This window comes from Strongylocentrotus purpuratus, unplaced genomic scaffold, assembly GCF_000002235.5.
Source record: "Strongylocentrotus purpuratus isolate Spur 01 unplaced genomic scaffold, Spur_5.0 spur5_scaffold_16, whole genome shotgun sequence".
NCBI lineage: Eukaryota > Metazoa > Echinodermata > Echinoidea > Camarodonta > Strongylocentrotidae > Strongylocentrotus > Strongylocentrotus purpuratus.
In genome coordinates, this window is record NW_022145601.1 from 34829458 (window position 1) to 34856349 (window position 26892).

General features: G+C 38.3%; 1 protein-coding gene across 1 annotated transcript; it reads left to right on the forward strand.

Annotated features, from left to right (window-relative positions):
* The first annotated feature begins 723 nt into the window (after nucleotides 1–723).
* Nucleotides 724–24525, forward strand: LOC753679 (sushi domain-containing protein 2). The gene is made up of 18 exons (XM_001177888.4): nucleotides 724–806; nucleotides 1458–1627; nucleotides 6565–6713; nucleotides 7371–7682; nucleotides 9337–9480; nucleotides 10154–10316; nucleotides 10632–10886; nucleotides 11057–11348; nucleotides 12020–12295; nucleotides 14117–14400; nucleotides 15429–15563; nucleotides 15984–16151; nucleotides 16555–16818; nucleotides 18211–18459; nucleotides 20796–20969; nucleotides 21331–21513; nucleotides 22333–22468; nucleotides 22989–24525. The coding sequence occupies exons 2-18, from the start codon at nucleotides 1570–1572 to the stop codon at nucleotides 23047–23049; spliced, it is 3303 nt and encodes a 1100-aa protein (XP_001177888.4). The 5' UTR covers nucleotides 724–806; nucleotides 1458–1569; the 3' UTR covers nucleotides 23050–24525.
* Nucleotides 24526–26892: the final 2367 nt, after the last annotated feature.

Genomic DNA, 26892 nt, shown 5'->3' on the forward strand with positions numbered 1-26892 from the left:
ATACTGAATGAAATTAAACTAAAATATAACATGAAAAACAAGGGTGTGTCAGGTTTCCTTTTATTCCAGCATGAAATAATCGAATATTATTGTTTCCTTTTTCTTCTTATCATACAGTCTAAAACAAGTCTGGTAGCATCAAACCTATGTTCAATTCGAAAAATACATCGTAAGCTGTTCTATTCTTCATATCTACCTTTCCCGCGGTATTTGAAGTAGGTCCATGCAAATATTAGTCGATGAGCACCGCTCGAGAATCGTGAGAAAATGCCTTTGCAGGAAAGATGAGAAGTCCATAGCAGCAGCAAGTCACAATTGTAAGCTTTAAAAAGAAATAAAACATGAGAGAGAAAGAGAAGGGGTGGGTGAGAGATAGGGAGAGAGAAGGGGATGAGAGAGAGTAGGGAGGGGGCAGAGAGAGAGAGAACAATCAGACTGATGCACTCCGTTTAAAACATGTACATAGCAGGAGACAATGACCTTATACTCTTTTTCAACTCACAGAATTTCGGAGATTTGCTAATTCTCTGTCTAATTGAGAAAAGTGTCTTTATTCTCGTACTAGTTATACCCAGTATTAAAAATATTAGAATTTGCTTCTATTGTAAGTTTCCATGTGATACGTGCATATCATGAAACACATCTTCCGATCAGGGTCAGGTACAGGTTACGTGGAACTCTGGGAGTATCTCCTTCCAGGAAGTATATCAACGCTAGATCGGATAAAGTATAGTTGATTTCCTTCATATTCACACAATCTAGATAGAGGATAGATGAACCAGACGTCTTCTTAATCACACTATCAGGTAAGTTAACAACTTCATATATTGTGTGATTGATATTTATTTAAAGTGTTTAAAGTGTTTGTCAATTGATGGCATGGCCAGTTCTATTTCGAGTTGTTTCTAAATTTATTACAATGAATTTTATATAGGCCTACTGATTAGAACTCGAATGTCTTTTGGGGAAGTTTTTTCTTCTTCCTTCTACTTCTTCATATCGATATGTGTAAAAAGCTTTAAACTCTTTGTTCATACTTTATAAACACAGATTGGATTTACTTACTCATAATATTTTTCTACAAATTGACCGAGCTACGCTACCACCCCAATATATCTCTTTCTCTCTCTCTCTCTCTCTCTCTCTCTGTTGTCTTCGTTTACTTGCTAATCCCATTCTCCCCACATGAATAATTATCTAACAACGAACAACTTATTTTCATCAAAATATTAGGAAGCTCCGAATAACACATTATTGTTCTTTGGAGAACGTTTCACACCATTCCGAGTTGCACAATGCAGTTCTGGATGGACATTGTACCGTTCAAAAACCTCTAATTATGTTAAAGGTTGAAGACAATGCTTTTACGTGCATACGCATTGTAACAGTCTGCTGACAAGGAAATCGAAATACGAAATTTAATTTTCGTATGTAATTTTATACTTCTACGACTACAGAATTTTGGCCTTCGCTCAAGATACGAGTGAATAAGATTTTCACGGACTTACATGAGCATTGACAAAAAGAAAAGACTCGGCGTGATCAACGACTACGAATCTCGGAGTAACGATGACGAAAGTACAGCTTAGTGCTTTCATCCTGAGTGTCATTGCCCGGGGATGTATAGGTAAGTATACATGAATATCATCGTTTAGAAGAGTAATGATAACGACACCGAACAATGAGGATGATGATTATAGTGATGATAGCGATAGTGATAGAGATGATGATGATGATGAGGAGGAGGAGGAGGAGGAGGAGAAAAACAACAATGGCAATGTTATTGACAATGATGCGGTATTTTATGATTTTACGTATGTGATTTTCTTTTCTAAATTGCTTTGCAGTTCCCGTTTATGAATATGCGTGTTACAATTGGTTTTGTTAAAGTGACTAGGTAACATTGTTGAAGATTGATGAAAAAACTGCGTAATTTGTATATGATATGTTACTTATTATATTCCTTCTACTGCGATAACCCTCTAACATGCAAAACATTCTGAAAAGTTTTCAAACCACAAAGATGTTTATGGTTTTCTTTGAAGGCGTCACTGTGCGACACCCTCTAACAGTAAATTCTCCCAAACATTTTTTTAATTTTAATAAGATATTAAATAAGACATAAGACAGGCTTCCAGATCTTTCAACTCTGAAATGTCTGGAATATTATTTGAAGCCAATGTATTGCATTGTGACGATTTACATTTATATTAAATGTAATTAAATTGTAATAATATAGTTGGGAGAATTAAGGAATCGATCAGATCAGTTTTTTCACATTGTTATCATTAATAATAGTTTGTTTTCACTCAAACTTTCAGATTATCTTTAATTGTACATTTAGCATTAACGTCACTGTCTTAGCATCATCATACCTTAGACAAGTAAAGAATATTTGTGTTAATGCTTTGCAGTTCCTGTCTTTGAATATGCGCTTTATAATCATTTTGTTAAGGGAAACGACAATACGAATGGTCTCGTTCTTAGACACTTTATGACAATGAGACAACAACACATCTTGTTTTGATCAAAATTTATCGTCATAGTAGTAAACAAGAAATCCATGCGCAATAACAACATAAGGGGCTACAAGCCGGTTGTTAGTGGGAACCCCCACCCGCGCACCCCCACCCCCCCCCCCCCATATTTATAACAACTTACTAGATCATGCAACGTATAGATCGTTTGAAATTACCGTCCATCCACGTGTTTCCTATTAAAGTGGGACCATGGATATTCTAGTGACACATCATATACATTATTTAAATAGTGAAAAAATAAATTGATGAATGAAATGCCTCTTTATTTCTTCCAACAAGCTATTGACAAAATATTAAAATATAGACTCGAAAGTGATCCTGCACACCGGACGTGCCAAACGTCGCAAACCAAAGGAAGTTCTCTTGTGACTTCCTTGTTCAAGTTCTTGAATAAAGGGATCGTTTTCAAAGAAAGTCCAATTCAGAGGTTCTTTACCTCATATTAGGTTCCTGCTGGTGAATAGTATACTCTTGACCAGATAATCTTACATACTCCAACACCTGTAAACAGGATACAAGGTAGCAGGGGGGAGGGGTGTATCTTTCCTCGTCAGATATTTGTTGTTGCAAACGCAGTCATTGTCGCGACTCTTGTTCTTGTTCTTCTTCTTGACGTTGTTGTTGTTGTTGTTGTTGGCTTCGTTTTACCTTTCTTTATTGCAACAAGCGTATACTGAACCGGCCGAACCTCCAACGCTAGCTCTGATCCGATATATTTCTCCTAATTCTATGTTTTAAAGGTATAGACCGGTTCTGGTCAAGCGATTGCATTGTGAAAGCATATAAGTATTGGTGTGTACTGCAAGGTTTTTGAATCATCAAAATGATAATAAATTTGGCACATTCTTGGTAAAGTTACAAGCACTGTACACAGAAAGATGTATCTGGGACTACCCTATATCTATCCAGGCCGGATAGATATGATAATTTACCAAATAAATCCAGTAGTAGGCGGTTTCCCGGCAAAATTTGTATCATCACTTATTAGTCAAAACATAATCTTTCACATCATTGGTAATAAGAGCTTCCATCTCATTTTTTGAGAGGGGGACGTTTCCAAAACTGAACTATACCTTTAAACGTGTCATTCCCAGTCCCGACTTGCTACACGTGGAAGGGGAGGGGGAGAAGGGAGGGGGAAGGGAGGGGGAAGGGGAGAGAGAGAGGGGAGGGGAGGGGTTGGGAGTTAGTAGGAAGAGCAAACTAAAGAGAGTGAGAGAAAGGTGGAAAGTAAGATCTCTTATCGAAATAAGCAATTACAATAAACTAGTTTTAACGCCTTGTTTTTTAAACTAATGATTTCCATTTATGTATGCCAACAGAATGTACAGAAGATGTTACAGCGAGTCTTGATAGAAATATATATATATATTGGTATAGAGAAGAGTTGGTGGAAGGGCAAAGGAAGGGTGAACCGTGCATAACGATTTATAGTAATAACCATTATCAATCTATCAACATAATATGACGAAAGTTTAAGGTGGATAGAGAGGAGAGAGACAGAAAAAGAAAGAGAGAGATAGAGAGAGAGAGAGAGAGAGATGGGTAGATATATGGGGGTGTCTACTATCGAGAGAGATAGAATTCATCTTAGGGAGCTGAATAAGAATCACGGAAATGATATACAATCACTGTACAAAGCTCCGCTTCTCTCATGTTTATCTTCATAAGTACAATTTATCAATCTACAGCACATGCATATTGACCGTATAAATAACGATGATAGTACACAGTCAATACAACGAACAGAAGGAATGATTCTGATCTGATGTTTTTACATGAATAGTTTTGAGCATAGTTTTGACCTTCAGTCTCAGGATGCGGTGTAGTATTGCGGGGGGTAGGGCAAAAGCACCAAAGGCCGGTTATAGTGAACACTATATAGGGGAGGTTATTGCGCTCTGACATGGAAACGCTTCAGTTAACCCACATAACAGCAACATAATATCCTTACTACCCTCACATTATTAACCAAGTGTCAAATCGAAATAGACAGTTCCCGGAATTAAATGGTATCTGATTATAGGTATAATGCTTGTGGTACATGAGCAAATCCCCCTTACTAATAACAAATATGTGGGGATGGTAGATGGGATCTTTTTCCAAGTTGTGATAGCCCAGGGCCCCGTCATAGAAAAATTGCAATTCATTCAAATTGATCGTTATTTCAAATTAATTGCAACTCCGTACTGAAGATGTAGGAGTTCTTAAGTTTGCTATTGATTGGAGGACTTGTGTTTGAATCTAGATATGTCGCAACTCTTAACCTACTCAAAGACGGGATCCGGGTTTATTTTGGAGAGCTACACGCCGCTTACATGTTTCTATCACAGCTTTTCTACACAAGAATGTAAATTTGTTTCTGTACTGTTGAAAATGAATTCATGTTCCTCATTCCCCCTTTCTAAATAAACCGCTATACTAATAACACTTCATAAAAAAACAGGAAAATTAACTTACATTCTTCAGAAAATAGTCACAGATATCTCTGTATTATTCACATCTGGTTTGAAACCCTACACTGGCACATGTATGCATGGGATGAAACTCAATACCCGCCAGGCATTAGATCATCATTTTAACAAGGTATAGCTTTATAGGTCAACGACTATTCAGTATGATTTATTACATTATAGTATTTAATAACAAATAATATGATCCTGCATGGTTACCGTGGTTTTTCTTCATGTTGCTTGGGGAATTGAAACATGGATGTGGATGAAGAGCTCGAGGGCATTTAAAAACATTTTAAGGTCTCAATTTGTATTCAAAATGTTATCCCCAATATAGTTGATAACTTATATAGATTATAAGTACATGTGATCACTATAGAGGGGAGGCATTGTCATTTGATTCGATTCATTTTTTCTTCTGGCTGTGTGGTACGAAAAAAGAATCCAGATTATTATTAAAATAATCCCTTTGATTTATATTTATTTATTTATTTACTCAAGTTTTATTTAAAATAGAGGGTAGGTACATTCAGTTTAACAAAACTGCTTTCCAAGTACGCCCTCTGAATGATCTTTAATGACCACATTTCATGGGCATGATAGAGTTCTATGCTTTTTTTTAATGTGATGATTTTTTAAAGAACATGCATGATTATGTGTAAATTCATTTCATAAGACAATTTTGGACTAAATTTGCAGTATATTGACAGGAAAAGATTATTTGTTTTATAAAAACATACCTCTAAATGTATTCATTTAGTGAGATATTATGGAAATTCAAGCGATGAACTTTGTTCAGGTTGGTCTACAAGAATGCAAAACCGAATGTAGCAACAGGATCTGGAAATGTTTGCATTATCAGGCCTACTACCCGCCTTAGAAAATACAAAATATATGAACTCTGTACCTACTGTTGATGAATATCACCGGAAACAAGCAACTTGCAATGGCATAGTTTCATTGTTAAAAAAAACAGAAACCGTCTGATCATTTCTCCCCCAAACCACGATTCGGACATTTTGAACAAAACGAGATATAATTTTTTGAAAATAATTTGACCTTCGGACATAGAAGTCTTCGTTTGGATCACGTCATGTTCGGTCCAAATGAGGATGATAAGAGGAGACAGGAGAAAACTTTACTTTAGTTAATTATGTCATTTTTAGTTTTAAGGAGCCTATCCACAACAAGCTCTGCTTTTCCATAGGCTCCGCCACTTTATCTCTTAAGTTAAACATAATGGACAATATTCTGAATAGTGTGTACCGGCATTGTATGTACATGTATAAAATAATCATTTTCAATATGTTGTTACACTCTTTGTAAAATTAGATATTGTGGAAACCAATAAACTATCTATCTACATGTAGATAAACAGTCCAGACAAGAGAGAGAAAGAGAGAGAGAGAGAGAGAAGGAGAGAGAGAGAGAGAGAGAGAGAGAGAGAAGGGGAGAGGAAAGATGGATATTTCTCCCCCTCCTTTTGATATATAGGTCTACATACAATTTATCGTGCTTTCATGGAGAATACACCATTTTTTTAACATTCACAATTATATTTTCTCTGTTAGGTTTTTCTTCAAATCATACAGCTCAGTCGTTCCCTTACGGATCAGCAGAAGGTGATACGTTTCTTCCAAAAGGCGACGATGGAAACTCCGGTGAAATCCCCATCTCCAACATTTTTACTTTCTTTGGTGTACCATACGAAAGCTTATTTGTGAGTAAACTTTGGTTCCTATCTGTTGTATACCGTCTTGACCTTATATTTTATTTTAAAGGGATCCGGTAACTTTGTCTCAGATTCTTAAATAAAATCCTGGATTTAGCTCATGCTGCAATGAAAATTATAAGCATTTAGGTAAGTCAGGAACCCCATAACTTTTACAAGCCGATCGCTTGCCTGATCATCAAGATATTTATGATTGGAAATGGAAACCAAATTTTGCGTTTGGCAAACAGTTTTCATAACACTACAGTCTATTGGGGGAAACGAATATGGTAAAACCGGTCACTCAAAGATGTTTTACTTTTTGAGGCACTTCTTGATCATTTTGAAGCGCGATTTTTTTTTCAGGGCTTCAATATTACACCATATCACAGTCACCATGTTGGCATTTTGAATACCTGAAGGGGAAAAACGTAAACAAGCCTTTTGGATATAGAATACAAAGCAAGCTGGGAGAACGTATAGAAACGATAATCCCCTCACCATTTCCACCATGGTTGGAGATTTTCCAACAAGTGACAAAAAAGACGTTTTACACATACAAATTTGCCAATAATATATTATGCTCTTATTTCTCCCGGACTCCCACCCGCTGCCATGACGTCCTTGACTGTAATATGATTTTTGTTGTTATCTTTGTGTGAATAGGTTAATATCAATGGCGCTGTTTCGTTCTCCAAAGGAATTGAATCCTACACTCCCGAACGTTTCCCTCTTGGTGATGATCGTGTGATTATCGCACCATTCTGGACTGATATCGATACATCTGCGGGTCTAGGTCATGGTGACGTCATGTACAGACAACTACTTCTAACCAATCAGACGTTACCATTGTTCGATCGAGCCAATAGGATTGTACGAAATGCGTACGCGGATCAGAATACATTCACAGCGACCTGGATGTTCATCGTAACTTGGGATAGTGTGGCTTATTTCGATGCATTGGATCCTGCTGCACGTGTACGTATACAGTCAAGCAGGCTATTCAAAGTGTTTTAAATCTGTCTTCTGATTGTTACAGTAATACAGTCACTCATAAAATGCGATAGGAAGCCAGTATGCATTCAGAAAGAGGGCTTCCATAAATATTGATATTCCCCTCGCTTACATTCGAAAATGTTACGCTGCCTACCAATCAATCTCTGCATTCTATACACTTTATCTTTACATACAGGATAAGTCATTGTTCTCTTTGTTAGATCTTTATTGTTTTCTATGTATGCTTTTGTTTACTCATTTTCCTTGTATGATCTTGTTATATTTTAAATATGTATATTTTTAAAGCGCATTGAAAAGTCAATAGGCTTAAAAATGCGCCATAAAAGCATAGAGTATTATTATGATTACGTATGTTGCACACGAGGCGTCGTGGCTGACGTTACGCACGGTCTTTGACGCTCTGTGCAAGAGTGATATCGTACAAAAGAGTAAATTCAAATTCGACAGTTCAAGCATTGCTTTAAATTACTGGCGCTTACCCGAGTAGCCTTCACATGTATGATTCAATAGCATATATTATGTAATCTTCTCTTATACCTGCAATTCATGTTCGTATGTTGTGCTATTCATTTATGTGAAGTCACACGGATTGGGAAAGATGATCTTTGGTTTATAGTTTTTTAATGCTACGTTTACACTATGTTCCCGGCGGCCACGGCAGCCCCGTTTTCCCGAAACGTAGTGCGCCGTGGGATTTAGACAAATTTTATCTCTGGATTCAAGTTTTGTTACGTCTTGCCAAGTTTTCTCACGGTCTACCACGGTATCCGTGACGGGCCGTGGGGGGAAGGGGCTGGTGAGTCCCGGAGGCTTCAAGGCGCACTACGGTTCGGCCCGCGTTCTACCACGGATGCCAGAACGTTCCCTGCCGGCCCGTCACGTTCTGATGGGGTCCCTCACGTTTCCCACGTTCTGATCAAGGTCTGACACGTTTTTCACGTTCTGTCAAGGCTTTGTACGGATGAAACGTGGACGCAGGGCAGCTTTGGAGCACGTTTGTGCCGGCGGTATAAAAATAAGGTCTCCCAAGCAATAGCAATCATGGTATTCTGAGACCTCGCGTTGTGTCAGACCGTAGTAGAACGCAACGCGCCGTAGCGTGCCGGGCGCTTAAACCGTCCCACTACGGACCACCCCCAAGTTTTGTTACGGCCTATTACGGACTGTCACGTTTTGTTACGTTCATCCCGGTTTATCACGGCCTACTAGGTTTCTCATCCGCACCGTGACTGCCGTGGCAATTTTTTTGACAGTTTAAAAATCTGACACGGTATCCACGGCAATCACGGCCTGTCACGTTTGCCCATACGGTCCCCCGCGTTGTGTCACGTCAATCTCGTTTCGTCCACGGTGGCCTGAAACGTGGTTGCCGTGGCCGCCGGGAACATAGTGTAAACGTAGCATTAGTTAATCTTTTTGTTTTTCCCGATATCCATGTGACACACTTCAAAATCTACCATTGTTCTGTATTCGTTTTTTTCTTTGCCGAATAAAATTGTAATGACAATAATATTAGTAACAACGCAATTAAAAATTACGAACGTTGTGCAAATGTCATAATAGAGGCAATGACTTCATTTGTCTATCTTTCATGTTATCTTAATCCCACTTAAAGGTGAATACATTTCAGTGTATTCTTATGACGGATGGTGATTTCTGTGGTGTGATAATGGTTTATGATGACATTGATTGGGATGGTGACGAGTCCGGTGACGAGTCTATAGCTCCAACAAGTGATACGGATGATAAGACTGCACAGGCAAGTATACTGAATGTTAAGAGATGGAGTTTATGTTGATATTGAAAGTACCCTCTATAAGCTTCCTTTGTCTGTTCTCCTACCCCATACCCCCTCCTTTTCTCTCTCTCTCTCTCTCTCTCTCTCTCCCTCCCCCCTCTCTCTCTCTGTCTATCTATTTTTATCTCCATCTCTCTCTCTCTCTCTGTCTATCTATCTATCTCCATCTCTTCCCTTCCATCTCGTTGTCTCTCAGGCCCTCATGTCTCTCCCTGTCCCTTTACATTTCTAGTCCCATTTTCTTTCCCAACATACCACTGCATACCGAGTTCACCCGATAAGTTCCCCTTTTCAACAGGTTCATCGACTGTCATACTGATTCTTATCATTGTAAATCTAATTTAAGTACATTTTTATTCGTGCTCTTTGTAATATGTTACATTTTGAATACGTATAAGTTGCAAGTTGTTCTGAAAGAGCCGATACAAATATGCAATAAACTCAAAAGCACAAGACATAATTGTAACACAGTGTCACGTCCAACAGTCTTTTGCAATCGTGTCGTATTTGTATTGTGTTTTTTCCCATTATATTCGTTTTTTGGGGGTAAGATCACGGTAGTATTATTGAATTTAAAATCAAATGAAAATTATATTTCATTAAAACTGTGTTATGTATTCATCTGCTTTGTCAGGCTGGGTTCAATGCTGGTGACAACATCAATTATTATATGATCGAAATTTCTGGACCAGTCGGTATCATCGACATCGAAACGAGGTCGAACATTGATCAACCCGGGACATGGGTGTTTAGAGTCGACGGGGTTGACATAGTAGACGCGGCTTGCCAGAAATCAGGTATGATATCAACTGGAGAACAATTAAAATGTATACACTAAACTCAATTATTTCAGATATTTATGCAATTAACAGTGGGTATTTTTTATAGCGGCCATATGTCCACCATACAAGGTGATCATGGTGCTTAATATAAGCCCCGCTCTAGATGAGCTACTAATTTCGGTGCTCACAGTATTCAAAGAATTCCTTTTTACCAGTGCCCAATCAACACCTGGAAATAAACGTTTTTCTTGTCTTTTTCCCTCCCTTCCATTTAAATAACCTATTGTATCTAAATTTCATCGCTTTTCCTTTTGTCATTCATTTCACCAGATGAACAGCTGACTGTATATCCCAAGGTAGTTCCTATGTTAGGGGGTTCTCAGGTTTTTATATCAGTCCCATGTCTGAACCCGTCGAGTGACGTCATACATTGTGACTTCGGTGGCGCCATCGTAAACGGAGCTGTGACGTCGACCTCAATTGCTACTTGCGTGACCCCTGCCATGTTTGCTTCCGGGGTCATTGATGTCCATCTCTCACTTGACGGAGGGTCGACGTTCCCTTACGCTGGAACCATCATCGTAGGTAGGTGGTACAGACTTATCAATTGTCAGGCTTGGTCAGTCGGCTGCTTCGCTGATCGATTGAATAATTGATAGATCTATAAGATAATTCCAATGTGTGTTTAATAATGATTGAATGACAACCTGCATCATTTGACGAGTAATCCGAGTCTTTTCTTTGTGTACTTGTAGATGAAGGCGAACCATCCCCTGTAACCTTCTCGGCAGCACCAAATGGTAATTTGACTATAACATGGAACCCTACCGAACTCGATGGTGTTGACGCAGTTGAGGTCGTTGTTTATGAGTTTTCCAGTGACCCAAACAACTTCATCAGTTGGGAACCTGTTTACAATATAACACGGGTAACTTCAAACGAAGCCGGGCGTCTCGAGGTCACTGTTAGTCCACAAAGCGAGACAGATGATTCCTCTCTTAAAGTTGGAGCTCTTAGCATTATTGCACTAGATACAGCAAATCAGTCGTGAGTTCATAAGCTTTGTGTTTTGTATTTTCCATCCTATGTCCATTATCTGTCAGTATTTCCCACTACCGTTCTTACTTCCTACACATATACTACGTGATTTAATATCAACACCAGGACCTAAAGTCTGCCAATTATTCGATTGGGATTAAGTCGTAATGTTCGATACAATTATTTATGACATAGCTCACCAATTAATCAGCAGAATCCACAGTTGAGTCTTCATTAACATTCCGAATTAACGATGGAGCTCTGAACCCCCCGCCCCCCCGCCCCCCCCCCCCCCCCCCCCCCCCCCCCCGCCCCCCGTCCCCCAAACAAAATGATAATAATAACAATTACAATAATAACAATGTTAAAGTGAACAAATAATGAATAACTATACAAAAACTTACTTGAACAACAAGTCAAGAAATATGTCGAAAAAGCTTGGCACACGTAATTATAAACTCATCCATTTCACACACAAAAACCTGTTTTTCGAGTCAGTACAAAGTTGATATTTCATATGAACATAAGATATTAAACATATAAAATTGACAATAGATTTGTTTTCGTGAGAAACATCTGAATCTCGGAATTACAATACGATTTATTGTAATATCATGTGTATATTCTTAGAACCCTTATCTTTATATTAGCTTCTTATAATAACCGTTCTTCCTTTTCAGACTCGAAAGGAGAGCCATTTGGAGCGAGATCCACCCTCTCAATTGGTTGTATCCTATCAACATGACGTCATGGTGTAACTCATGGATAACTCGAGAACTCAATGAGCTTAATCAATGGCTCCCTCAACGACCAGTCTGCCCATGTACAGAGAGACAAGCAAGGAGAGATATAGGATCATTCACCGTTTCCTTAGATTGCCGACTCAGCAGGACAGACAAGGACTGTTCAACAGACAGACCGGGTGCGACGTTCTGTGTAAACTCCAACTTTCCAAGGTGATCCACAGTGATGATTTCTGATTCAACATAATTCTTACCAATTTTTTTTTTACTACCTTTCCTTTCATTTCATTTCCAACGTCATGCGAATATTTAATGAGGATATTTATACCACTGTGGTTAGAGATAAAACGTCCCAACGTTTAAATGCACATACCATCAAGCCTCCGTTGGCCATTTTAAAGGTGACACAATTGTATTTATAAAGTTCTTTCTTTCTTTCTACATCTTCATCACATTACTTAGTTGATCGAAATAAAGAAACAAATTATATGAAAGAACTAGAAATAACAGATTTAGAATGGTACTATAAACACACTATGTGTAACATAATGGATAATATAATAACAGACAGAGGTGGTGCAATATAAGGCAAAGGCTTGAGGCGTGCATACAAACCCTGATATTTACTTATCAATAATTATCTAAATCAAAGTTATAGAAAGGGGAGACCGTCAAATATCACCTAATTAACTAATATTTATATTAAAAATAGGAGAAATATGCAAAAGGGTTAACAAAAATGAGAAATCTTTTGAAAGATTGCTAGGCCTACACGTACAGTTCACATAATATAAAATAATGAAAACGAATAATCTGAAAACAGTCAAAACAATGTGCCTGAGAGTCCTACTGTCATTCGTCTGTACGGATTTGTACAGAAATAGGTTGGAGAGGTGAAACTGACATCGCCCTATGATTTTTCCGTCTAATTTCCATATTTCTTATTTACCACAATTACATACACTGACTCGCTGCGTTTTTAAATGTGTATCAATAAACAGTGAACACTTGTAAATAATACTCCAGTATCACCGGTTTCTCAAGACCGACTCCACGCCACTCATGTTTGGCCATTGAGGGTAATGTAATTGGTTGTTCGGTCCGGTGTTGGTCTGGAGTCGGTCCGGTGTCGGTCTGGTGTCGGTCTGGTGTCGGTCCGGTGTCGGTCTGTTGTCGGTCCGGTGTCGGTTTGGTGTCAGTCTGTTGTCGGTCTGGTGTCAGTCTGTTGTCGGTCCGGTGTCGGTCCGGTGTCGGTTTGGTGTCAGTCTGTTGTCGGTCCGGTGTCGGTCTGGTGTCGGTCCAGTGTCGGTCCGGTGTCGGTCTGGTGTCGGTCCGGTGTCGTTTTGGTGTCAGTCTATTGTCGGTCCGGTGTCGGTCTGGTGTCAGTCTGTTGTCGGTCCGGTGTCGGTCCGGTGTCGGTTTGGTGTCAGTCTGTTGTCGGTCCGGTGTCGGTCTGGTGTCAGTCTGTTGTCGGTCCAGTGTCGGTCTGTTGTCGGTCCGGTGTCGGTCTGGTGTAAGTCTTGTGTCGGTCTGGTGTCGGTATCGGTCTGGTGTCAGTCCGATGTCAGTCTGTTGTCGGTCCAGTGTCGATCTGGTGTTGGTCCGGTGTCAGTCTTGTGTCGGTCTGGTGTCGATCCGGTGTCGGTCTGTTGTCGGTCCGGTGTCGTTTTGGTGTCAGTCTATTGTCGGTCCGGTGTCGGTCTGGTGTCAGTCTGTTGTCGGTCCGGTGTCGGTCTGGTGTCGGTCCAGTGTCGGTCCGGTGTCGGTCTGTTGTCGGTCCGGTGTCGGTCTGGTGTAAGTCTTGTGTCGGTCTGGTGTCGGTATCGGTCTGGTGTCAGTCCGGTGTCGGTCCTGTGTCAGTCTGTTGTCGGTCCGGTGTCGGTCTGGTGTCGGTCTGGTGTCGGTTTGGTGTAGGTCTGGTGTCTGGCATCGGTCTGGTGTCGGTCCGGTATCGGTCTTGTGTCGGTCTTGTGTCAGTCTCGTTAGTGTGAGTGAGGTGAAAGAGGTTTAAATGGTTTTCACTTCAATTAATAGTCATTCAGGTGCAGGTCAGGAATGCTGCTACAACAGAGACGGTCACCTGATTGAGTTGGATGCGATAGGAGCCGGGTTTTCACACCGTCAACATGAGCGCGTCACCTCGCCCTATCTGTCTGCCGGACTTGGCCCATTACCAGTTCTGTCCCACTATCTGGCTGACACAATGCCATACTTGCAATGCTGTGTAGCCGATCAGAGCGAGAACGAGCAATTTTGTGATCTTTACCGCACCGTCAGACCGCCAAACAGCTGCTACGGCTACCGCCCGCCTCAACCAGGTAATAATTATACGCCCGGGCCCAGTTGCACAAAACTTACCATTGATAGTAACTATGTCACCAATGGTAACTACCATGGAAACCTTGATTTTGATTGGCTATTTAGCCCTGTTACCATGGTAGTTATCATTGATAGCAAAGTTACCATAAATGGTAAGTTTTATGCAACGGGCTCCTGTACTGTAGGGTTTAATTCTAGTCCATTTTCTTTTGTTTTCCCTCTTTGAATAGTTCTTGCTTTCTTTCCCAATTTTGCTACTACATGTGTATTTTTTTTCTCCCTCTTAATACATTATTTTCTCTTCTTATCTGTGTGTTTTTTTTTTAGCAGATGTTTCTGCATTTATTGATAAATCAAATATAAAACATTCAAATAACAATAATAGTATATAATATAATTGATTTACATCAAGAGTGACAACTTAATACACACAAAATAAAATATTTTTAAAAAAATACATAATTAAAAGCTTGAAAGTATGGAGGTAAGTAAAAAATAATCAAGATAAATGCAGAGGCCAACTATCATAAGCAAAGAAGCTTGAGTCGATAGCAGCCGGGAAGGGGGGGGGGGGTACATGGCGCTGTTTTAGGAGAATGTAGGGGAATAGAGAGTCACATATAAAGATTTTGTTCAGAAAGTATCTGAATAAAAAGTGGAAAGAAATTAATAAAAGAAAAAAGAAGATGTGTGATCATAATTTCTTCTATTCTATATCTTCTATTGTCTATTGTCTTCTATTGTCTATTGTCTTTCAATTTTTATTCAAGCGTTTGCCTCATTTTTTCCCTATTTTGTTTTCATTTGACTTATATCAATGCAGTTAACATCTCTTAGAAGTATATAACAACCATAGAGGTACTTTTATATCCATGGAGGTACTTAAAAAGTCCACCGCACATCTGATCAGATACATTCATGTTAGTAATAAAGTTATGCTCTCGTGTTCATATTTTATGTCCAGAAAATTAAAAACCAAGCAATTATGTAGAGCAAACTCTGTTCACTATCACTCTTTACTGCATAGCGTTGGCTTTTGGAGACCCACATTTCATTACATTCGACGGTCTCAATTACACATTCAACGGATATGACGAATTCACTCTGGCGAACTTGAATGAAGACGAGTTTATACTACAAGCAAGGAGCCTACCTATGAAAGGTATAAATACTGAATGCTTTTGCGTCTGTAAAGTAATATGTCAGCGTTGTTGTTAGGGTTTCTTTATACACTATTTGGTTTATATATTATATCTACGAAAACACACACGTGTATGTATTATGTATGACTTGGGTTAGGTTTCTTCTAGTAATGATACATATATTAAACTAATAGATAGGGGAGGAAGGATATTAAAGTTCGAACACGGGGATAACAATATAAGTCTTCCATTTATTTAAAATTCTCTGTGATAGGTATCATTAGGATCAAATAACCAAACTATTGAAGAATAGATAACATAATTGGGGCGGGAAAGATAAAGACGTATTTCATTTGATAGATTCGTTCGGGCTTAACATGATGGATATGTTTACTTGAACATAAGTTCATGGCGCTATATTCATGCCACTATTTTTCCAGAAACACCGAACGCTACAATATTCACCGCAGTGGCCGCAAAGACTAACACCAGTGACGTCATACACGTCGAAGCCAATCAGAGACGAGGAATGACTGTACTTTTCCGGAGGGACGGAAGATACTTCGAGGAAATGAACCTTGATCAGAAGAAAACTTGGTATCTTCGCGGTAAGTCATAATTATTAAACCAACATTTCCGTTGACCGTCAAATGGTGAATGTAATCAATATGCTTTACAGACTCCTTGGCAGGTTTTATAATATAAATTTGATTTTTTATCAAATATAATCTATTTATCAAAATATTTGTGATCTGGATCCAAAATTCCTTTTTTTTCTAGAATCATATTGAAATTATTACAAAAATTATTTTAAAAAGTGTATTTGATTTATTATGTAGATGTTAAAATATTATTGTATTACAAGTATATATATATTTATATAATACCTTTAACAAATACCGTTAAAAATGGAGTAACTATTTCATAAAATACTGATAAAGCAAATGAAGTTAGACAAAAAAGTGCTAAAGAAAATAATACTTATCATGAATGAAATTTGCATCAAACCAGGTGTGACTGTGAAAGCAGAAGATGATTTGAGAGCAGACGGTTTATCAGTCGTCTTTGATAACGGTATCGCCCTCAAAATGACCACACACGATGATGCGCTCACCATACTGGTCACCGTTCCAAACAGGTTCAAATACAACACGCAAGGCATGCTGGGAACATGGAATGATGATCAGAGTGATGATCTACAAAGACCTGATGATGACGTCATCATACCGGCAACCTCATCCATGGAGACAATATTCCATGAGTTTGGAAATCTTTGTAAGTATACCTTTTCCCTATTTGTTTATTAATAAGCTTGCAAGCTGTTCTAGATCTTGCGTGATACTCCTAATTTCTGTTATTGCATAAGCTTTACATTTAAAATGTGTGAAATAGCCCCCTGTTTCATATTCATTGATGTAGCGGGATCCAGTAATTTTATAAAGTACCGAAGTGAATAGTCGTATTAACGAAGCTGTCAAGGCTGCTGCTTCCAAACAATTTGTTGCTAAACAATGGACGGTGTGGTTTTTGCACCAGCTCTGAAAAACTGAATTTGCCCAGCTCTAGCCCGTTGCATGAATGATTTTGCGGTGAACCGCATGCACAGGCTCTGTTGTATAAAACAAGTAACCACAACGACGGACGAATATGACGTTAGCATTTCGTTACTCTATGGAGGCACATCATCATCGGAGATAGTGGTCTTTCCAGATAGACAAAATGCGAATTACATAGGACATATACGACGATGTTGCGGAAAGGGTTCTATAATCGTATATTCATTAGTAAAAGGACGGTTACCCCCAAGGAAATCCAGCCCCGAGGATAACCACCCCCGAGAAAAATAACCCCCGGAAATATCCCCAAGGACAATTAAAAGGCGCTATATCAAATATCTTTTGGATTGGATTGGATCCCCTTAGGAGAATAACATCACATAGAACAATTACGCCCCCCCCCCCCCAGGACAACTACTTCTTTAGGACAAAAACTCCGAGGACAATTACCCCCGTGAACACCCCCCCCCCCCCTCCCCGAAAAATAACCCCTTGGACAATTACACCCTGAGGATAATTACCACCTAGCATAATTGCCCTCAGACATGTATCCAGAAAACTACTCTCCGGGCAATAATACGTCCTAGAGATTACCCTCCCCCCCCCCCCCGAATAGATGACTACCATTTTCACAATCGTCACCATTAATATGCATGATTGCCTTCCAACCGGCTTGCACTGTTATTCATTATGATATGTTTATGATATATAAATGATGATTAAAACAATTGAGGAAAAACAACTTTATTATGACCAGTTTCAATTCTATTTCTTCAGATATATGATACATGTTTTTTTTTTATTATCATGATGTACTACCTATCTATTGTTGCTACCATTACGAGTATACCTACTCTCATCATTCTAATCTCATGTAAAAATAATGGCTTCCAGCAATATCACTGAATTTTTGTGAGTGTTTTTCTAAACGTGCACGCACTCGCATACCTTTATTTTCCTCTCTTCCTTTATTTCCCATTCTTTCCTTTTATTATTATTCTTTATTTGTTTTTGCTGGTCGATGCGTCGCCAAAAATTCTATTTTGTAAAAGCCAACGCTTTAACTCCGGAAGAGAAGAAATAACACGCTTTCTTTCTTTACATATGATAGGGCGTGTCAAGAAGAACGAGTCTTTGTTTTACTACATGCCGGGATACAACCAATCATCGTATACGAACTATAACTACACACCTTCTCTGATTGATCCAAAATTCTTATTGGATAGTCGTATCCGTCACGTGTGCGGCACTGACCAATTATGTGCCTTTGATTTGTTGGTGAGTGGAAGCGAAGGGTTTGCTTCACAGACGTTGAACGCCATCAGTCTGTACAGGTCTACTAGTAATGATCTTATACCAGGTATGCTATTTATAAAGCTCTCTTTTACTACCAAGCTTCCTAGTAGTTTCGTTTCACTAGTATAAGACCACATAAATAATGTAAGCAGGGCTCAGAGTAACTCTTCAGTTTTAATCCACCAACCCAAAACACAGCAGGTTTTCCCCCATTTTGTAAACGCATCTTTAAGTGTCATGTTTACAGAATTACACATTCGTTTAGCGCAAACATTTTTCCCGAAATGTGCAAATTATGAACATGTACAGATATTCCCTTGTTTTTTAACGTTATCAGATAAACTACCTCATTTGAAAAATATGCTAAGTACTAACCTTTCACTTAAATAAAAACAGTACCCGAATGCATGTTAAAAACATAAAAACCTAAACAAATGTAACTACATATTAAAGCAAGAAAAGCGACATATTGGATACAATTAGACACTGAAGTAAAACCAACATGATCAAAGGTTATGAAACCTAATATGATTTCTCTTGAGTGTTTCAAACCGAAAAATTGCAAATGGATATACTAATCGTATTTATTTCCTGTTCCGAGCTAAGACGTTATTTCAATAATAATAATCCCCCCCCCCCAAAAAAAAAAAAAAAAAATGAAAAAAAAATGAAAAAAAATGAAAAAAAATGAAAAAAAATAATAAATAAATAAAATAAATAAATAAAAAAATATTTTAAAAAAAATAAAAAAATAAAAAAATTAAAAAAAATTGGAAAATAATCTTAATTTAAAACACCTCTTTTATGCGTTGTAGAGCGCCACGAGCGGCCCAACAAGAGGCGGAGAAGACGCCATCATCATTATCATCACCTTCATAATATACTCATACTAACATTGTACGTTTGTAAAAGGTCACATAGAAGATATGTATCTTATTATCATTTATAGTAATTGGGAATTGGGGAGAAAGGAAGAGAACAGGACATATAGAAGATACTGTATAAGGAGAAAGGGAAAACTATGTTAGAATGTGCCAGGGGCGTAAATCCGTACCGAGGAGTTGGGGGGATGATCGGCGATAGCCATCACATACTAGCACGAGCACACGCCCACACTAATTTACGCAAGCGCGCGCGATCGCGCACGCACAAACACACAACACACACACACACACACACAACCGCACACACACACACACACACGCACACACACAAACGAACAAACAACAAACACTATTAGAGAAAGAAGACGATTCGTTGTACCGTTCTCGACTTTTAATCCTCATCTGAATTCAGTTTTTCCCTTCCCTCTCCCGCGCGAAGCACGGAAGCTTTTACGTTTCATTAAATCATTAGAGAAAGAAGACGATTCGTTGTACCGTTCTCGACCTTTAATCCTCATCTGAATTCAGTTTTTCCCTTCCCCCGCCCGCGCAAAGCGCGGAAGCTTTTACGTTTCATTAAATCATTAGAGAAAGAAGACGTTTCGTTGTACCATTCTCGACTCTTAATTTCTTTTAAAAGGGGGTGGGTTTTTTTTTTCTTTCTCTCTTTGGACTCCTGAGAAATGTAAAAAGAAGGTTATAAAATATCTGGAATATCATAGAAAAATTGATCAAATCCCGGGATCAAATTCCTGAAATTCCTGAGCTTTGAAAGCTCATTCAGGATTATTTCATTTTGAAAAGTAAAAACATTGGCCCCCAGTCCCCTCGATCGACTAGAGCTCACCTGAAATTGGGGGGGGGGGGGGGGGGGGTGGCACATTTAGCAGTGTTCCGGATTTTTTTTTTTTTTTTTTTTTTTTTTGGGGGGGGGGGGGTCTCCAAGGCAGGAAAAGCCAGCGAAAAGCCGGCGAAAGGGGGATTCAGAAATGTTGGCAGTCCTGAGATAGGGTGGGGGTGCTTTCAAAGGGAAGGAACGAGCATACGCGTACCCTAAATAACACTAAGTGGGGGGAGCCGGGCATCTACTGTACATGATTGCATTTTTTAAGCGCTCGCGCGCTGGCGCACTTTACGTCTGGGCTATAATAATACCTTGCAAAATAACGAAAAATTATTCTGAAGTTTATGAAGTGCTTGTTCGCGCACGTCGCGAAACTACTCTCAATGATCGTGACATACTGTATACGTGTAGGCTATACAGTTATACATACATTAAAAAAACAAACTAATTTCTCATGCATTATGCTGAAATTGAAACAATCACATTTTTTCTTTCTTCTTCTTCCTTTTTTCTCTCTTTGTTTTGTAATATCAGGGGGGATGATTGTACAGGCCACCCCCCCTACTTCAAGCCAGGGGGATGCAGCCCCCCCCCCCCCCATCCCCCCGGGATTTACGCCCCTGGAATGTGCAGCATTCTAATTCTCTGCAATTTTGTTTCTTATTTATTTAGTGACTTGTCCATCACTAACATTGGCGAACGGTCGTATGATATCAACCGAATCCTCGCCGGGATCTCTGGCTACGTTTAGGTGTGATCCTTGCTATGAATTACGGGGGCCTAGCAATACTACTTGTGCTTCTACTGGCACCTGGTTATATCCCATTCCTTCATGTAAACCGATAGGTAAGTTTATCTGTTGCTGTCGCTGTCAAACAAAATATTTTTAGAGCCCCTCTTTTAAATTAATTTGTAAAGACGTAAGAAAGGGACGTCAGTAGAACAGAAAAGTTGGTGTCATTTTATTTTTCATTCTTCAATTTCTTTACAAAGACAAAACAAAAAAGGAGTATAATCTCACACATAGATTGCAATCAGATCACATACCTAAATTTCAAAGTCGGTAGCTTCGAATATTTTTCATTACCAAATGACAACTTATCCCCCCCAACAAGCGTAGGCAAACCTAGCCATATCTAGCTATGTCGAGTTATGACACTGAATTCCATGATACATCAATATGTTTGTTGTTCGTATTATTTAATAGAACTTGACTGTGACACGCCCCTAGCCCCGCCCAATGGCCACGTGATGGTTGGTGGTTGTCCAATCATCTACGCTACATTCACATGTAAAGGAGGGTATGATCTCGTCGGAACATCAATGATGGAATGCATGGCAGATGGTCATTGGTCAAACTCATTCCCCGTATGCAAGAAGATGGGTAAAGGTATATAATCAACACTATTTAGGCAATGTCATTATGATGTTGATAAATATGATCAACAAATTAATATCATATTTTTTCTGTTATGGTGAATTGCACTCGAAGACGGACCAAACAAGTCCGGCTAGTGGCGGGGATCCCATGGAATATGTAAAGAAGAAGTAGTAGTAAAAGCAGTAGTCATTTTGGTAGTAGTAGTAGTAGTAGTAGTACTAGTAGTAGTAGGAGGAGGAGGTGTAATAGTATGGGAGGTATTGGTAGTAGTGGTGGAAGTTGAAGTAGCTGTAGTAGTAGTGGTAGCAGTATAGCAGTATAGCAGTAGTAATAGTAGTAACATAGTGGTAATAATAGTAGCAGTAGTCGTCGTTATAGTAGTCGTATTAGAGGTGTCGTGGTCGAGTGGATATATCACCGGACTGTGGATCACAAGGTCCGCGGTTCAAGTCCCACCGCGGCACTAATTTCCTTTGGTAAGACATTGATCTACATTTGCCACTCTCCACCCAGGTGTTAAATGGATACCCGGTAGGATACGAAAGTTAATGTGGTTGGAATAGCAGGTGGCGCTTGTACAATGGTGGCTGGCTGGAATGCTCCCCATGTAGTGGAAAATATGCACACAGTGTGTGTGAACAAGTATTGAATCCAATGACCGGGGTATATCTGTAAAGCGCTTACAGACATTTGTATTAAGCGCTATATAAAAGCGGAATATTAATATTAGTAGTAGTAGTATTACTAGCATTAATTGAGTGCTGATATTTTCTTGCACGAAATGTAATTCAATTATAGTAATTGATTCTCCTTTTCATCACGTAAAAGGTATGACTATGACACTTAGTACAGTGCATGCAGCAGCAATAGGAGGAGGAACGGCTGTCTTTCTTCTTTTTCTTTGTCTCACCATCGCCTGTCTTGTTACTAGGCAACGACATCTACAAAGAAAACGAGAACTTAAGTAAGAAATGTCTTCCTTTATCATCACATATTGATTTTAATCTCATCTGCTTTACTTATCCTCCATTCATCATTATCCTTCTGCCTCTCCCATCTGCATTCCTCTTTGTTAACTTTTTACATGTTTCCCTCCCACATTCCTCTTTCTCTAATCTCTTTTTCTCTCTATTTCTTTCCCTTTTTACAAGAAAGCAATATACAGGTACTCGAATATATGAGAAAGTTGAACAATCCCTTAAATGTGACGTAAAATTATATGTTACTCAAATGTAATCATATACCAATTGAAATCAGTTGTAACTGAAATTACAACTTTGTTATAAGTGTTATCATAAAAGTTATATTACAACATTATGAAAAGACTTGTAGCATTCGTAGTATGATCTAAGAAAATCTAGTCGCGTAATAGTGCAAAGTTATATAACTGTTTCATCGTCTGTTTGCTTTATTATTTGTGCCTAGTATTTTTGAGACATTACATCATTATTTCTAATAATGATTCGTGTTTTTTCTACCGCTAGGAAGCGAGCATCCAACACGTGGTCCACTACTAGAAACCCTCTCTACGATCCTAAGAGCTGAGCCAATGGCATTGCATCATAGCCCAAGACTCTAGCAACCCTCTCTTTACGATCCTAAGAGCTGAACCAATCACATTGCATCATAGCCCAAGACTCTAGCAACCCTCTCTATACGGTCCTAAGAGCTGAACCAATCACATGGCATCATAGCCCGAGACTCTAGCAACCCTCTCTATACGATCCTAAGAGCTGAACCAATCACATTGCATCATAGCCCAAGACTCTAGCAACCCTCTCTATACGATCCTAAGAGCTGAACCAATTACATTGCATCATAGCCCAAGACTCTAGCAACCCTCTCTATACGATTCTAAGAGATGAACCAATCACATTGCTTCATAGCCCAAGACTCTAGCAACCCTCTCTATACGATCCTAAGAGCTGAACCAATCACATTGCATCATAGCCCAAGACTCTAGCAACCCTCTCTATACGATCCTAAGAGCTGAACCAATCACATTGCATCATAGCCCAAGACTCTAGCAACCCTCTCTATACGATCCTAAGAGCTGAACCAATCACATGGTTTGTTAAAACTTCCTATAGGTGCAGTACTAATACAAATTGAACTGGATATTTGAAGGTTATCCTAGGTATAGACTTTTTGGTATATTTATCACAGATGGTTGAACAGAATTATTGTAAAAAGATGTGAACATTAAAAGTCAAATGAACCCTTGGTCGAAAAGTTCATTGACCCCTTAGGACGAGTAACCATTGTTCAATCGTTATTTATACCCAAATTAAACTGTCTGCTTCTATCACTTCCAGAACCACACTCACAAATTATTGGATAGGTAAATCGATGATTTTACTCGTTTATATGGGGTAATAACCCTGACAAAATAAGAAGAACATAAATATGTTACTTGCATAAGGATGGTGGAGTTAATAATGACAGATACTTTCATACGTATGAAATCTTTTTGGATCAGAAGATCTTTAGATGAAAACTTTACTTATCACATGTTTCTTTCGTTTTTGCCTCCATCATATTCTCTAGAAGGTAAGCATGGTGTTCGTATTGTCTGATTCCTTATCAAACAACTGTCGATATAAATATGAGGTGGTTCCAGTTAAATATTTTAAACAGAATACGTTTCATGAAAGATTCATTGCTGAAATGTCTAATAGTCGCTGATAAACATTTTACATTTTGTAACAGCAGTGAAGAGACAATTTTGCATATTTTTTTTACTGCCCATATTCAAATATAATATGGTAAAAACTTGAACAATGTCTTTTCAGTAAGACCGCTTTACAGGCCAAACTCACAAACCAAAATAATTTTTTTGGCTTAAAAGGAGGTCATAGCAATGCTTTTTATTATATCTTAATTATTGTAAGAAATGAAATATATTCAGCCAAATGCAAGAATCAGATACCACTGTTTGAAAATGTTTTGTCAGCTGTTAAACTTATTATGATATGGAAAGATATAGAGAAAAACAAATCTTAAAGAAAATAATTTCGTGAAAATAATGGTTTAATTTTATCAAACGTTTCTGAGTGTCCATGTTTAGTATGCTTGTTTGTTTTAGAATTTTAGAATTTATGTTAAAGAATTGATGTATACATTATATAGTGTCAAGTTTAATATATTATATGTCGGTGTGCGTCCGAGGTTATTTTGTAATATTTTATTTTTTGATTTTGTATATGACAAGTCATGGAATAGTACATGTTTCGGTCTTTTGTGAAAATGATTATGTTAATAATTAATACTGGAACCCTGTAAAAGGATGAATAGAAAAGAAAACAAAGTGAGTGCATTACATATTGTAAAAAATCGTGTAAATATTTTGCACTACTGTTAATATTTGTCTGTTCTATAATCCTCTTTATGCAACTCCAAGTTTAGAGGATATTAGAGAGTCTTAGATTTTTCTCTGGAATTAAAAAGTTGATTATCTGTTTTCACAAATGTATGTATATAAAACATGTGGGCAGAAAACTAATGTAGAGCATGTACAATACTAAAGCTGTTTTTATAAAATTAGATAAAACAGCTTATACATGTTTATTTATAAGTCTTCTTCTCTATTATCTATAAGATACGATGTGAATAACTAATTATCAACAAAAATATGTATTGACAATTATCACGCATATTTATATCGACTGAGAATATGTACAGATAAGAATTAAAAGAATAGGAGATATTTTCGCCATCTGTGCAGCAAACTATGGAATAGCTTGCCAATAGAAATAAGAAGCACTCCATCTCTCAATGTTTTTAAATCCAATTTAAAAACTTATTTGTTCAACTGAGTGATCTTATTTTGTATAATTTAGTAAAAAAGGAGCTCTTAACCAGCGCAGCTGAATATATTTTGTATAAAAGCTGCGCTATATAAATTTATTATTATTATTATTATTATAATGTATATTGTTTTTGTAAATATATCATGACGTAGATTACTCCTCAACGATGTGAATGAACAATTTTGTATGAATTCTTAGAAATGAAATAAATTAAAAGTAAACTGCTACAATTTTTGAAATTGTTTGTAAGTTATATTCATGGGCCGGTGTGTGTCTACTTTCAAAAACAAAAAAGCGTATTTAATGATCGGTACATAACAATATCATCTGTAAGTGTTACCTATTAAGCCTAACCAATGCATTAGCGTATTCAAATAATGACTCCAGTCATTGTCAGTGGGTGAATGCTAATGCAAAATATGGCTTTGGTATAATAAATATAGATTGAGCGTGTACAGATCTTAATTTCAAAAATTAGTCTCATGCACATCGTTATTAGTGTCAAATATTTCTAGGCAAGGGTCACGCTAAGTAGCGCTTTTGCGTCCCAGACTCACTAAAAACCGAATCCAACGCACAAACTTTGCAAAAGCAGTGAGTAATTGCGTCTCGTAGGACGGAATAAAAATGTCCAGGTTGGATTCCGATAGAATCATTTTCGCACAGTGCCCCCAACACTGTTGCAGTTACCCTCTAAAGTGCCCCTTTTGACATAGCAAAGGTGCCCCTTTTACTTTAGATATTGTGCCCCATTTCAAATCTCAGAGGTGCTCATTTTACAAGCGCCCTTTTCTTTTGTAATAAGTGCCATTTCTCACCTCTGATAAGTGACCCTTTTCCTTCCGATAACTGCCCCTTTGCCTCTGTGATAAATGCCCCACTTTGTTGTGATAAGAGCCACTTCCCTTTCTTATGCCACTTTTGACACCTCTGATAGATGCCTCTATTAAAATCTCATAGATGCCCGTTCTCCTTCAACAAACGCCCATTTTCCTTCCTAGTAAGTGCCCATATTCATCTCTGGTAAGTGCCGCTTCACCTATTGCAATAACCTCTTAAAAAATCTGAGAGGTGTTCCTTATATTTTGTGCCTCTTTTCTTCTGTATGCCCTCTTTTCATTCTTATCAATTTCCCTTTTTATCTCGGATGAGTGCCCTTCTTCAAATTTAAGAGGTGCTTCCTTTAACTCTGTAATAAATGGCCTATGTCTTCTTTTCTGATAAGTTCCCCTTTATTTTAACATGTGCTCCTTATCCCTCCTAATTAGTGTCATTTTTCTTCAGGGTTTTAGGCATTTAATAACCACCATATGAACATCTAGGGGCCCGCCAAAGGGTGGGTTCCTAGGGGCAGAGCCCCGAGAAGCTCAGGGGTTTAAGGCATTTAATTACGGTCAGATAAGCATATTTTGTTACCTTATTTGTGACACTTGTAGGTCACTAATTGTCGTGGGGTCCACAACTTGTTTGAGGGAAAATTGCAACTCATACCCCTTATTTTCTTTTTCTTCTCCTTCTTTATTTCCTCCCCTTTATATCCTCCTTTCTCATTTTCTTTCCCTTTCCTTACTTCTTTCTT

Coding starts and splice junctions, on each gene's coding strand:
- LOC753679 (XM_001177888.4), top strand. CDS start 1,570: ATGACGAAAGTACAGCTTAGTGCTTTCATCCTGAGTGTCATTGCCCGG. Junction 6,714..7,370: donor TACCATACGAAAGCTTATTT/GTGAGTAAACTT, acceptor TTGTGTGAATAG/GTTAATATCAATGGCGCTGT. Junction 16,819..18,210: donor CCATGAGTTTGGAAATCTTT/GTAAGTATACCT, acceptor TACATATGATAG/GGCGTGTCAAGAAGAACGAG.